This window comes from Balaenoptera physalus (assembly GCF_965194825.1).
Source record: "Balaenoptera physalus genome assembly, chromosome: 16".
NCBI classification, from domain to species: domain Eukaryota; kingdom Metazoa; phylum Chordata; class Mammalia; order Artiodactyla; family Balaenopteridae; genus Balaenoptera; species Balaenoptera physalus.
In genome coordinates, this window is record NC_138898.1 from 89,816,034 (window position 1) to 89,830,549 (window position 14,516).

The 14,516-nt window shown below is 61.7% G+C and overlaps 1 protein-coding gene across 8 annotated transcripts in view; it reads right to left on the minus strand.

Moving 5' to 3' along the window:
• SDK1 (sidekick cell adhesion molecule 1) overlaps positions 1-14,516 on the minus strand; it is a 1,005,745-nt gene that overhangs the window by 228,186 nt on the left and 763,043 nt on the right. For all 8 annotated transcript variants that reach the window (XM_082429098.1, XM_082429101.1, XM_082429099.1 and 5 more), the window contains 3 exons: positions 13,016-13,151; positions 11,615-11,674; positions 10,467-10,568 (listed from right to left, as the gene is read on the minus strand). In XM_082429098.1, coding sequence (XP_082285224.1) covers positions 10,467-10,568; positions 11,615-11,674; positions 13,016-13,151 — 298 coding nt within the window. The remainder of the gene's footprint in view (positions 1-10,466; positions 10,569-11,614; positions 11,675-13,015; positions 13,152-14,516) is intronic.

Genomic DNA, 14,516 nt, shown 5'->3' on the forward strand with positions numbered 1-14,516 from the left:
GGGGTGCGTGGTGCCCCCAAGCTCATCCCCGAGGTGACCTCTCTGTCCAGATAATCGCCCGAGGGTTTATCTGGGCACTGGGCACATAGGACACTGCTCCTATGTGGGCTCTGTCCCTGTAGAGACGGTAGGTAATCGAGTCACCATGCGCTGACACGTCTAGATGTCCGTCTCCCTGGTGGTTCCCGTATGAACCGAGAGCAGCCCAGGTGTGTCACCATGGATCCTGGTCACAGCTCCAGGGACCCCACTCCTGGGGCTCACAGCCTCACGCGACCCTTCTGACACGTAGGATATGGCAGACGCGGTGGGGTGGGCAGTCTCCTGCAGGCAGGTCAGGGCGCCTGAGCTGCCCCTCCTGCTGGTGCCCCCTCCTGGCTCCTCTCACCCCCACCAGCTCCCTCTAAGGAAACCAGCCTGTATGGTGATGCGCCACAGAGAGGTGGCCAGGCGAGGACCTCGGGGAGGCCTCTGCCCATCAGCCCAGGAAATGGGATCCTGCGCACAACCACCCGTGAGCTCAGAAAGGGGCCCTCCCTGGTCAAGCCCTTGGACAGCGCTGCAGGCCTGGCGACACCTTGTGAGAGACCCAAGGTGGAGGACCCAGCTACGTTGAGCCTGGATTCCTGACCCACAGACTCTGCGAGGTAGCAGGTGTGTGCTGTCTGAGCAGCTACGTTGGGACAATTTGTTACGCAGCAGCAGATAACTAATACACCCCGACCAGTGTGAGCTCCTCAGGGAAAGCACCCAGCCCAAGGCCAGACTGCACGCCCTGCGCTGCCAGAGGCTGGCTGGAATTTGGTGTGGCCCCTGTTGCAAATGCAGGATTTCATGGTGTTCCAGTGAAACACCCTCTGTTAAGGTCAACATGTCCTCTTAACCAGCCCAGACCCAGCTGTGGCCTTGGCCCCATGAGTTTGCACAGGAAATCTAGGATAAACTCCTTGCCTTTTCACTGGTGGATGTCCTGGCAGAATTACAGAATTCTGGAGCAGTGCAGGAGCTTGAGTGGTTCTGATTACAGGTGCCTCGGACCAAGGACGGGGTGAGTTAACGAGGACTCTTAGCTCTGACAGAGCACGTTCACACATGTGGACAGAATTAGAGGTGCTCCAGCCACGGACCAGGCAGCGGCAGCCCTAGGACGCCGAGCGTCCAAAGACTATTTTAAAAACAGTGGTTTCAATATGAAAGGAGGTGGAGGCCAGAGAGTTCCAGAGTCATAAGAACAAGCATATTTTTCTTACAGATACTTCCGTGATAAAGGTTAGTGCCAAACAAATCCAGCATTTGGTTTCATCCAGCAGTGACCTTTGTTTTCCCATCATCACCACTGCTCACACCATCTTATCAGCTTAATCATTGCTACCACCGTTACGAGACGCAAAGTTAGAAGCCATTCAAGCAAACCAGCTACGTTGCTCGCGACTGCTGTGGGTTTTCTTTTTTTCCTCTTTGCCTGTAGAGTGAGTTTCCCATCACGGCAAGATCCAGGTCCTGACAGACCATGACTGTATCGTAGCCGACCTGGCCCGCATAACACAATTCACGGTCCCTAATTAACCAATTGCATCCCATGCTGTAGGGAAAGGATCTTATTCTCATTTTCCCCCTTAGAAAACTGAGGCCTAGAGGAGTTAAGTCACTTGTCCCAGGACGGATTGGATTTGAACTTGGGTCTGCCGACTCTAGGGCCCAAGCTACTTCCCCAGGGCAGAGTTGGGAAGCTTTCCATAAAGGGCCAGGCAGCATTTTAAGCTTCAAGAGACAGAAGGTTTCTGTTGCAAGAACTCAACTCTGCCTTTGTATGTAAGGGAATGGGCGTCTCAATAAAACTTTATTTACAAAAACAGGCACTGGCTAGGTTTGGCCTGAGGGCCTGGTCTGGAACCCTGCTCTACTAGGGTACAGACTGGTTAACCCGTTGATTTTCCACATTTTTGAACCCCGTGTCTCTCTGCTCTGATGCTGATTCCAGAGGGGCCTTGCTCTCTAAGAGAAAAACAGTGGCCTTGGATGCAGTGGCCACACCGGTGCATCCCAGGACCCCTGACCAGCTAAGCATTCCTGAAGAACCCTCTGGAAACTCTGGTGCTTGTTTTTCTCATCTGTAAAACAAAGGTGACCTTTAAGCCCCACACCTCAGGTGTGGTGGGTCTGTGAGCCAAGGCAAAGGACACAAGCGGGGGTGGAGGGGGTCTCCCTCCAATTCCCACGTCCAGGTGCCATGGAGGCCGAGCCGGAGTCGGCCAGGGTCAGAGGTCAGACCGAGACCAGGGCTGAGAAGCACCCACTCGACTTGGTGATAAGAAGCTCCAAGGGCGGAGGGGCGGGAGCGGCAGGGTGGCCGTGGAGGAGAGAACTGGGGTTGGCAGGAGTAGGCAGTTCCCTGGGGGTCTGAGTGCTGACTGGATACGGATTATATTGAGAAACTGTTATTAATTTTTCTGGGTGTGATAATGGCTTTGTGGTTATATACACATATTTTTGAAAGAGTTCTTTTAGAGACACATTAAGGTATTTTTGAATAAAACGATACAAGGTTTACAAAAAAGGACATGATGTCTGAGAACAGGGGAGCAGAGAGGCAGGTGGGTGGCGAGATGGGGGAAGATGGTCACGGTGCCTGGGAGTGCACAGCCTTCTGTCTCCTAGTCCGTCTACTTCAAACTTCCCTCATTTCCCCACGTTAAACAACATAAGGCAAACGAAAGCAAGCAGGTTCTTTCACGAAGAGCTGGACTGGGAAGGAGAGGCAAGAGCTGGCCAGCGTCTGGGCTGAGACCTGGGCTCGGGTGGGACACGGGGTCACGGCACGTCTGGATCCCCGGCTCCGTCCGTGCTGCTGGGAGCCCAGCGGGCAGTGTGAACACCCGACTCCGGGTGGCCGTCTCCCCAGCCGCCCACATGGAGACGGTGCCTCCCTGGGGTGGACGGTCCAGTGTCCACTCTGCCTGCAAAGTTCAGCTGCAGCCCCGCTCCTGGCCACCCCGAGCTCTGTGACACTCAGAGGCCCACCCCGTGTGGCTTGACCCTGGATGGCCTCAGCCCCTTCCAGGACCCACGGGAGGCCATTTCCCTTCTGCCCGGAGGGCGCCCTCGTCCAGGGCAGGGCTGGGGTCTCCCCGCCTTCAGGGGCCTAGCGAGGGGTGCGCTGCGAGCCACCGGTCGGGTGAACCGCGGGGTTCTCTGGAGACTCTGGCCGAGGACACGGACTCCGAATTGTGTGGCGTTTGCGATACTTTCCAAACAAAGTGCTACGCGTTAGAATATTCTCTCTAACCTTCCTACATTGATGGAAATAAAGTTAGGAATAGTGTCATTTCTCTACCACTGCTTCCCGGGCTCCCGTGTCTGCTAGGAAAGGCCGGAACCCAGGCAGGGCGGCGTGGGGAGCCCGGGGGGCGTGAGAGGGATGCCCGGGTTTGGGGGAGCGGCTGACCCCACCGTGGCGGGAAGAACGCAGGGTGGGCCTGGTGCAGCCGAGGTGCTGCCGGGGGGCAGACTGGGGCGGGGCCGGGGGCGCCCATGGGCCACTCACGGGAGCACATCGTGCTTCCCTACAGACACGGGGACGCACGGAGGGGAGGAACCGGAGCAGCGACGGCATGGGGTTTGGGCCCAGGAAGGGTCAGTCCAGCGGGGCGTGGAGGACGGGTGGAGAGTGGCTCCAGAGGTCCCTCGGGCTCCCGCGGGAGGGGCCTGGGGGCCAGCTCACCCCCGGGGGGGCCCTGCCCCGCCCTCTGTCCCAGCATTAACGAGGCCCTGCCAGGGCCGGTCGCTTTCCCTCCTGCCCACCTCCGGGGCCGCGTCTGACTGCTCTACTGGCCTAGTCCCGGGGGCACCCCGAGTTCTCGGCGCATCTGCTCCTGGCACCCCGCCCCCACTGCGCTTGCAGAGCGCTTGAAAACCAACGCGGACGCTGGGCTCCTTGTCTCCTTCCCCACGCAGGCCTCAGAGCAGGCGTCCTGGGGTCAGGGGTGCAGGGGAGAGAGCCCGGAGAGGCGGCAAAGGCCCGAGCGGTATCTTGCTATTCTCCCTGGCACGGCGAGGGGACGGTCAAACTCTGCACCCATCCTCCACCTCCAGGCCCCGCGGCCCTGGGTCGGGTGCTGGAGACGCCCCCTCCGCGGGAGCCCCGGGCTGCGCTCCAGGCACTGGCTCCTGGGTGTGCGCGCCGAGGGGGCAGAGCCCCAGGGAGACTGGGTGATGATCTCGGAGCGTCCCCTGTTCCTCTGGGAGATGGCGACAGCGACTCCCGCCTAAGCGGTGGTGCCGACACACGCCCGGCACACGGCAGGCTGTCCCCTGGCCGCTCCACCCGGCGATGGCCCGGGTACAAGTCCACGCCCCTACCCGCACGCAGCACCGCCGCTGTGCCCGCAGGTGAGGCTGGCCACTGAAACAGAGAGCACCTGCCCGCGCGTTTCACCCCTCCGTGGCCTGTGCTCCACGAGCAGTGCCCGGGGGACCCCCGGGGACAGGGCCCCGTGCACTGCGGGAAGGGAAGCCGCGCTCACGCCTCTCAGACGAGCGCCACTCATGGTGCGTCACATGCGGTCTCAGGCCAGCGCGCCTCCAACACCCTTTCTGTCCCCCGAGGCTCGAGGGCTGCCCTCGCTTGCCACGAAGGGGGGCAGAAACACGCGGGATTTTCCTCTCGTCCCAACCGACGGTAATCACACACCTGGAGCCCGTACAAGACAGGCAGAACCCACAACACTCGAGCAGTTTTTTGAGTCTTTAACGACAACCAAACCAAGAGTTTCAAGATACTTTCCTGTCTTCCGAAGCAACGCGTACACCAAAGGCAACCCGGACGCCGCTCTGAAATGACTGAAGGGTCATAAATACTGAGTTTGCATGTCTGCCTGTTTTCCCAAAAATCGTGGACCCAGCGACGCAGTCCGGACGTTCCACTGCCGACCTGAGCTTCCGCGGGCACATCCCACCGGACGCAGAGCGAGTCCTGGCTCCTTCGCTGAAGAACCGACAACATCCTCCCCCCTTCTGGGTCTCAGGGACAGGGCAGACCTCGGCCCCGGGTCTAATCAGGGACGAGCCGCTGGGACATCTGGGATCACAGAACAACACAAGGAAACTGCGGGCTGGGGCTCAGACCTGCACCGAGGGACCCACCAACTCCAGCAAGAGATGAGAAGGGAGAGACAGGCCAGTGCCATGCCGAAGGCCCTGCACGGGGACCTTCGTGATGGTGACATCCACGGCAGGAAGGTGATGGCCGAGACTGGCCTGGGTCTCCCCCTCTGGAGCGAGGCTGTTCCCCTGTGAGGCTCACGCACAGGTACCCCCACTAGCAGCCCGCCGGGGCCCCTGCCCCCCTCTTCCCGTGTGTCCAGTGAGAGCTGGAGCCCGACACAGCCACACGGCCGCACACCGGGCCGCAGAGCCCACGCGCGTTTTGCTGGGCTGTGCGGAGTTCCCTCACCCTACACCCCAGACCCGCAGTCCTGGTCCCACGACAGTCTGTGAACATCAGGTGTGTCGGGGCGTCAGGTCCGGCCCAGGCCCAGCACTTGGCTGACTCAGTCGCTCTCTGGCCCGGAACTGCTCCTGCCCGACGGCAGCCTGTCTGGCCAGACCCACCTTGGGTTCGCCCTGGGTTCCTTCTCCTCTGCCTGGATCGTGTGCGTCTCAGCTCTGCAGGTGGCATGGTTTGAATGTGGACAGAGTCCATCCGCTCTGGCTTTAAAACTGGGCCGAGGTTCAGGGGGAAGCGGGATGAACGGGGCCAGGGACCGCTCACCTTGGCCTCCACCCCGGCCCTCTTAGGTCAGGTGGCCGGGAAGGGAATCCACTAACAATCTTCGCCGTGACCTGTGACAGGGGGCCCCGGGCCCCGCGCCTCAGGGAATCAATCCCAACTCAGGGGGGCTGTAGCAGCACCTCCAGGGACCGTGCACGTGGCCGGAGCAGGGGCCGCATGCAGCAGACAGGCGAGCGCAGGGTGCAGCCCGGGGCTGCTGGTCCTCCGCAGCGGCTGCGATGTGCGGGTCAGGGCAGCCGCTGACGGGGTCCGGGAGGGGGTCCCTGCTCTACGAGGAGGGGTGCTGTCACCCCCTTTCCCGGGTGAAGAAGATGCTAGCAGGGTGGGGGTGGCCCCTGTCTGCTTCCACGGTCCCCACCCCCAGAGCCGGTAACACATGCTCTGCCCTCATGGTTCCCTACAAGGGGTTCAGGAAAGGATCCGTTTTTGACCCAATTGGAACAAGAGCCCAGATGGAAGCCTCAGGCTTTGTTAGGAGGGGCTGGGTCTGCTCTGCTGCTGTCGGGGCCCCTCGTGGGGTCAGAGCCCCTGGGGATTCTCAGCCACCACGCCCCCCGAAAGGGCAGAGGCTGCAGGGCAGGTGGGAGCTGGGGCTGTAGGCGCCTCGGGCAGGAGCCCTCCCTCTGGGGTCTCCCCTCACCTCCCTGGGCCCCGGGGGGTCTCCTCCCTCTGGGGCACTAAGAGCTCTGGCCTTGCTGTCTTGTGTAATTCTGGTGTCGACCAGGCTGCGTTGCTTCCCTCCTTCCTTTCTGTCTAAATCTGTTCTCCTCCTCCTTCACTCCCCCAACATTTCAGAGTGTTTACTGTGCTCCAGGCAACCACGGAGCCCCGAGGACCCTGGACACTGGGGTGAATGAGACGGGTCTTTGCATCACAGACAGGAGGTGCAGAGAGCAGAGCGGGCGGCGTGTTCCGGAGCAGAGGGGTCCCTAGTTCTGCCCAGGCCGGGGTCAGGGCGGCCAGGCCTTGAGGGGCTGGCCTTGGAGTTGGGCTGAGCGGAAGACTGGGGGGTCTTCCCAGGAACTGGAGGGAAGGGCAGGGGTTCCCGGCAGATGCGGCGCGGTGTGGGTGGGATGGCGTGTGTTCGGGGGAGCAGCCTGGGAGGTCTGGAAACACAGATGCGTCCCAGGCAGGAGGGCAGCCTTATCCTGAAGGTGGGGCCCGTCCTCCAGTAGTAAGTGTCCTGAAGGCCAGGATATGGGCTCCTTTCCGCTGTAGAACCCCGAGAACACAGAGCTGGGCCTGGAGATTTCACAGGGGCGGGGGCGGGGGTGACTGGCACAGCAGTCCTGCTGAGGAACCCACAGACACATCTCCCAGAAGCAGCTCCGGCCCCTTGGAAAACTCTGCCATGAGTGCCACACCGACAGCTAGAGCGAACACCCAGTCCCCTTCTGGCAGCACATCCAGATCTCCCCTGGGGATCTGGGGATCCCTCCTCCCATGCGGTCCCTGTGGTCCAGGTAGAGATGACATTATCCCCTGGCTTTGGGACCTCAGGCCATTGGCTGCAGCAGATGGGTGTGTAAGGCAGGCTAACGGGGGCCAGTGGATTGCCACTGTAGGCACCATAGAAAAAGGAGGCTCTCTTCCTGCTGCCTGAAGCTACAGGGCCACCTGGATGAAGAGCCCACCCCAGACAGGAGTGAGCTGAGAGGAGGGTGGAACCAAGGGAGGACATGGGACCAGCCTGTTAGGGCGCTGGATCCAGCCATGCCTGAAGCTGTACCCAGGCTCTTCAACTTTTCTGTTATGTGAATTGATAATTGATTCTTTCAGCTTAAGCCTGTTTGGGTTTCTAACTCTTGCAAACTGGAGTCCTTACTAATGTATTATTTTTACCAATTTGAAATGCCTGGACTCAGAAATCAATCTCAGTGAGAAATCTCCTAAAGATTACACTTTCTCTCTGAGGTTAAAAGGATTTAAATATTACATATTTGGACTGGAGGGGACCCAAAGATCATTAACTCTCAACCTCTCATTGTTCTGTAGATGGGTCAGACCAATCCAGTAACCACACAGGGTCTCAGTCACTCACTCACCACTTACTGACTGACCAGTCCAGGCGTGTCCTGGACATTTATCCCGCAGGTGGGACAGGCAAGCTGGGAGCAGAGTTGGGACAAGGACCCCAGTCTCCTCACTCCTAGCCCGCAGCTTTCCCCTCTGCACCACGGTCCTCAGGGCCAGGGCTCAGAGAGGTGAAGTAACTGGCCCAGCATCACACAGCCGGAAACCGGCCGAGCCGACACTCAGACGCTCAGGGCGGTCTAACTCGGGAAACCGTATTGTTTCCAGGCTGTTTTCACACAAGTCTGAGCGTTTCATGCCGACCAGTGTGCAACATGATGAAGCGTCTGGCCACGTGGGTGGAAAGTGGTCCCGCTGAACTTCATCTTCTGCAGGCCTGGTTAGCCGCACCGCTCAGCAGCAGAACGAAACCGTTACAGGGGCCCTTGGGCTGTGAGAGGCGGAGACTGGGAGGGCAAAGGGTACGTGGCAGCCACGCTGGAGGCACTGCCATCCTCCTTTCAGAACATTCTCTGCAGCGTAAACACAGACGGCAGAGCAATGCGCTGAGGGCCGAACACCCGCCTCTGTGCCCTGGCCCTGCCTTCCGTGTCCCTGATGGAGTCTGTCGCCCACGCCGCGGTGGCAGAGCCAATGGACGACCTCCTTCCATCCCTCTCCGCAGCCGCCCTCCCCCCCGGGAGAGTCAGCACGGGGGCGGGTGTGTGTTGGGGGGGTCCCCCATGGAGGGTGTGGGCACGGCCGGCGCCCTGCATCAGGGCCAGGCCACATGGGCTCGGCCTCAGCTCAGCACCTGGGAAAAACACCTGGTCCCCCTGAGTTCACAGCAGCTCCACCACAAACCCAAGAGGTGGAAACCACCCAGGTGTCCACTGACGGGCCCACAGGTAAAGAAAATGTGGTGTCTGCGCACAGTGGACATGCTTACTGCACGAGAAGGAACAGAGTCTGACACCTGCTACAACACGGATGAACCCAGAAAACACGCTGAGCGAGAGAAGGCGGGTGCAAAGGACAAATGTGGTGAGTCCACGCCTAGGAAGTGCCTAGACTAGGCAAACTGACAGACAGAAAGTAAATGAGAGGCTGTCCGGGGTGAGGGGCTCCTGTTTGGGAAGATGAAGGAGCCTAGAGGAGACGGGGCAGGGGGCAGTGGCCGCACAACAGGGGAATGTGCTTCATGCCCCTGAGCTGGACGCTTGCCAGTGATGAGGTCGGCACGTTTCACGTTAACTGTGCTTTACCACAAAACAAACAAACAACAAACAAGCAAACGCAGAAGGAGACCCATGAACTGGGCACACCCCACGGTCGCCCACTGGCTGGCTGCGGCCCCAGTGCCGGCCGGGTCTCCCGCCCGGGCTCCAGCCCTGTTCTCTGGACGTCTGCCCTGGTCCTGGGCCTGAGGCCCTGTCCGGAGCGCCCGGGCCCCCGCAGGCTGGGTCCTTTCCCTGGAGTGCAGGCTGGCGGTGCACAGGGCAGCTCTGCAGGTCCCAGCTGGCCAGCCGTGCGCCCCTCAACCCAGTGGCACGAAGGCCCCCACTGATGCCCAGCGAGGGCCCAGAGCGCCCGCTCTGACGGATGGCACGCGCCACGTCCCCTCCCTGAAATGTCCCCTCCCTGCCACGTCCCCCCTCTGCCCGCGTGGGCTCTTCTGTGGCCAGGCCCACGTCCTCCTGGGACGCCTGGCCCCTGCCCCACCTGCTCCAAGGAACCTCCACCTGCCCCCCAGACAGACTTTCGTGTAGAGGCCAATGCGACCTCCTGGTGGCTCACTTGGTTTATCCTCGCTTACACGAAAATACTGTGGGACCGTTCCAGAAAAGTCCTGCGAAGCTAGGCCCTCAGTGCTGATTGGTTCACAATGATAACCTCTCCAAATTGCAAAAGGTCACCTGATGTGTTCTGTGCGCCGGCCGAGTGACCAGAACCTCTGTCTTCCTGCAAGCCTGGGTCTCTGTCCTCAGAGGGATTCCAACCATCCTTCACCCTCCCAACTCCGCACCAGCAGATCTGAGCAGAACCCCCAGGCCATCTGCCAAGCTCTGAGGAGACGGCCGTCGGCGGGGCGGTGGGCGTCAGGGGCGGGGTCGCTCTGTGGGCCAGAGGGCAGGCGGCACAGCTCGCTGCAGGGCAGCTGGGGGCAGGCGCACTCTGGCCTCCACACAGGGCACGACGTCTCCCTGTGGGTTAGCCCCACAGAAGGGACGGTCCTTGAAACAAACCCAGGGGCCACCTCTTCCCTAAAAGGGGTACAAACATGGATCCACGTGGCTTTTCGAGACCTGGGAAGGGGCTGCTACAGATGGTCAGGCTGACTCAGCGCCGGGGCCACTGCCCGGGCCCAGCCAGAGACGGCAGGTGACAAACATCCCCCCTCCACACACGGAGGTTCCCACACACCTAGGTTCCCACGGAGGTGACGGCATCGCTCCCCTAGAGCAGGTCCTGATAAATCCAGACGTCAAACACCCCTGAATCTCAAAATCAAGACGTGGCCGCTCCCCCCGTCGGGACACCCAGCCCTCGGCCTCTTTCCAGCCATGACCGGAGGCCTCCTGCCCCACCAGCAAAGTGACCTTCATCGAGGCGGACGCTGCTGGCGCCTGAGCTCCGGGCTGGGGGTGGGCACGGGACCTACCGGCCTCGCCGACGAAGACCTCCACGGGCGCGCTGGCTGGGCTCTCGCCGATTACGTTGTAGGCTGTCATGACCACTTCATAGCGACGGTATTTCTTCAGATCTGCAAGGGCCAGGGGACAGGGGTCAGCTGGCGGGACCCCCTCCCTTTCTTAGAAAACTCCCTCTGTGAGCCACGCTGGGGGACCAGTGCCCCTTGAGGAGACGCGGGGGAAGAGCTCTTTCTTGCAGAGAGAGGTCTGCGAGGGGCCTGCCACCCTCTGTCCCGGCATTAGTGACACTCATGAGGCAAAGACGCAACCCATCCTGCACTCAGGGAAAGGCGACGGCAGGCTCCTCTTCTGAGGGGAAGAAGCTAGGACACAGGGCCTGGCCCGGGCTTGCCTTTTGGTCCAGAATCTCTCCATAAGCGTAGGGACAGACGGAGTGAGACCCTGGCCCGGTAGGGCAGGCAGAACCTTGACCACCTTCAAGGGAGGGCCTGGGGGTCGGATCCGCTGCACCTCTGCTGAGCTAGCCGCTCGCTGGGAGGCACGATCTGCAGGAACCATGCACCCAGGTGGTCCGGCACGCACCTGGGGCCTCGGGAAAGCCACACGACGGGGAGAACCTTCCAGAATGTTTTGGCTTAGGGTCACAGAGATGGAAAGTAGGGGGTGGGGACCAGGGGCTGGGGGAGGGGGAGGGGCCTCCGTGTTTCATGGGGGCAGAGTCCCAGTCTGGGAAGATGAGAAAGTTCTGGAGACAGATGGTGGGGATGGTTGCCCAACAGTGTGAATGTGCTTAATGCCACTGAAGAATGGTGAAGATGGTAAATTGTGTATTATGTGTATTTTACCACAACAATAAAGGGGCTTAAAAAATACGTCGAAGGAGCCAGAGAGGAGATCTGCCCACTCTGCCTTTCCTCCTGTCCCAAACTCGAAGACCAGCTGCCGGTACCCCCACTCCCAGCCTCTGCTTCTAGAAGTTTCCTTTCCTGTCTCCCTGGCGGTTCCGGCATATTGCGAGGCAGTATTGGAGGGGGAATTCCAGACACGAGGGCCACGAGTCCGAGCTGGCTTCCCCTTGGACCCCAGAGAGGCCACGCTGCGCGGCTGCTCCCGGTCACGCGGTCACACGGCTCCCGCTGAGGGCGGCGTCACTTACGTGTTAACTCGTATGTCGTTAACGTGGAGCTGCTGTTCACGGTCTGGAAGCTGCTCTGGGCTATTAGGGGCAAGCAGAGCAGAAAGGCCATCAGCACGCAGGGAACAGCTCTTGCCATGACGGGCCGCAGGCGCGGAGCAGGGGCCTGGCCGGGAAGCCTCTGCAGCCCCCGCGTGGCGGGGTCCGCTCGCCGGGGCCCCCGTGCCGCCTGGCGAACCAGCCAGGCCCCCCGGCCCGCGAGGGCGTGGCGTGTGCTCACCCCTCAGGTTAATCGGGTCAAGTGCGCATCTGGCGCGAGGCAGCGCAAGCAGCGCAAGCAGCGCAAGCAGCGCAGGAGGAGATGGAGAGCGGCGTCTCCCGGGCCACGCCTTCACAGGCACCTTGTCGGGCTACCTGTGCTCAGGTGGAGCCCCGGGCTGAAGGGGACGAGGAGACGACAAACAGGGACCAGGAGCACAGACCCCACCGGACCCTCTTACTCCACGGATCTGATTTTGTGACACAGCCCAGGGAGACGCTCGCTGCGGTCTGGACGTCAGCAAGGGACACCCGGGGTGACGCTGAGACTGGGGGTCACGACTGAGCCAGTCCTCCTCCTGGGGGGGCCGGGGCCGAGCTGCAGCCCCGAGACCCCAAAGGCGGGCTGGGGAGGGGGCACAAGGAGCCGCCCGTAGCACGTGTGACCCTTGCCGAGACGCGAGGCCCGAGCAGGACCTGGCTCCCCGGCCGGCCCCCCACCCCCGACCCCGGCGCGCAGGTGTTAAGGCTCAAGTATCTCCTCTGACGGTGTGTGGCTCGCCAGGAAGAGAGAGGAGGCGGGAGCGCGGCGGCCTCCCCAGCAGCTCCAGAGCTCCCTCGACGGCCGCTGGAAGGACTGTCAGAGCCCGCGGAGGGGCCTGGCGGGGTGCAGGCGAGCAGGCAGATGAGCTGGGAGAGAAGCCGGGGCTCCCTGCAGCTGCCCCGTGCACCCCAAACCTGCTCCGCTTGGGGCAGCCCCGGCTGCGCCTCCTCCTGAGGCCCAGAGGCCCCACGCGGCACACGCCCTGCGCTGGCCGGCTGACCCCTGCCCCACCTGAGCCCCTGCCGCTCTGCTTGCCTACCCGCACCGAGCTGCGCTGGGCCCTGCATCCCCCGCTTCCCGTCACATCCTCGGTGACATCCTTGTACCCCGACAATCACTGCAGATGGCTCCTCCTCCAGGCAGCCTCCCTGGTCCCCCACCGGCTGGGGGCCTCTGCTCACGGCACCTCGCTGTGCCCTGGGCCGTGCGCACCATCGGCGGGAGGGGGCAGAGCCACACCTCCTGCAGCCCCTGAGGCCCAGGCCTGGCGGGAGCAGATGTGCCGTGGTCACAGGAACCTCCCTGCTGACGGGCCCGTGCAGGGCGAGGAGAGGGCTCACCTGTGAGCTCGGCCCGCAGAGCGGAGGGGGTCTTGAGCGTCTTGGACTCAGTGGCCGAGGCCGCCTCGTTCTCCAGCTCCCGGTAGTAGATCCTGTATCCCTGCAGGAGGCCGTTCAGGCTCTCGTCCCTCGGGGGCTGCAAAGACACCACAGTCAGGGGACCTGGATTCTCATGTGGCCGCCTGGCTAGGAGGGATTCACCAGTCCACACGGAGGGCCCTCAGCTGTTTGCAAGCAAAGAGGCAGGTGTCACACGGATGAGGAGCGCGGGGAACTCGGGGACAGAGCCTGCTGTGAGGCTGCTTCCCCGCAGCCTGGGGCTCCTGGCGCCTGAGTGCGGGCACGGGCGTCTCATCCACGTCCGGCCCAAACCCCCGAGCCCCAGGGCTGAGGCTGGAGACCGTGGCCCAGGTCACAGACGGGCGAGGAAGCTGCCCGTAGCGGGCCAACCCAGGGCCTGAAGGGAACCGTGGATGTGGCCTGGCTCCGCCTCGTCCGCCGCTGGCCTCACCCCATCCCCTCAGCCCCTGTCCCTTCTGTCCACCCAGGCCGTGGCCGTCTCCCTGGGACCCTCACTGACCCCTCCGCGTGCCCGGCCACCCCCACTCTGCCCGACTCAGGCGCAGGGCTGGAACCCACAGCTCCCTCTTCCATGTCAGCGCGTGACGGCGGGGCTCGTCTGACTCTTAAGAACCCGGTGGAAGCCAGGTGACGGGTAGCTCGGTGATGAGGTCAGCTCGAGGGAGAATGTGAGCCCAGGACCCGTGCACACCCACACTGGGTGCAGGGGCTGGTCAGGCAGGGCCCAGCCAACCGTCCCTTTCCCTGTGGCTGACAGATCTGTCAGGAGAAGAAAGGTCGTCTCATTCCACACAGAATCCCAATGAGGCCGCAGCACCAACCCCGGTCTTAGGGGCTTTGGGCTGCAGTTTCCCCTCTGGGATCCTCAGCGAGTAAAGGACCAAACCTCCCAAACTGTGACCAGACAGACGGACCAAGAGCATGCACGTGACCCCTGGCTGGAGGGGTCACGAGGCCCCTGGATTCCTGTGACTCTACTAAGGCCACTGCCTAAGTGATGTCACCGCGCCTTGCTACACAGCGTCCTGGTGCCTGAACGGAGGCCACAGCTTTGGTAGGAAAGCCCCTCTGTTGTTGGTGGAACTGTGTCCTCCCAAGAGATATGCCGACGTCCTAGCCCCCGGTACCTGTGGACGTGAGACCTCGTCTGGGAACAGGGTCTCTGTAGATGTAATCAAGTTAGGAAGAGGTCACACAGTGGTAGGGAGGGCCCTAAGGCAATGACTGGCTTCTTCCTGGAGGGCAAATCCATTTTATTTGTCTAAGTCTTTAATGCACTTGCCTTTTAATCCAGCAATTACACGTCTGGAAATCGATGCTACACAAACATTTGCAGGTGTGCTGTCCTGAGTCCTACAAATACAAGCTCGGGACTAACCCCCGCCCACCCCCCCCCAAAAAAAAACAACGCCAAAACCAA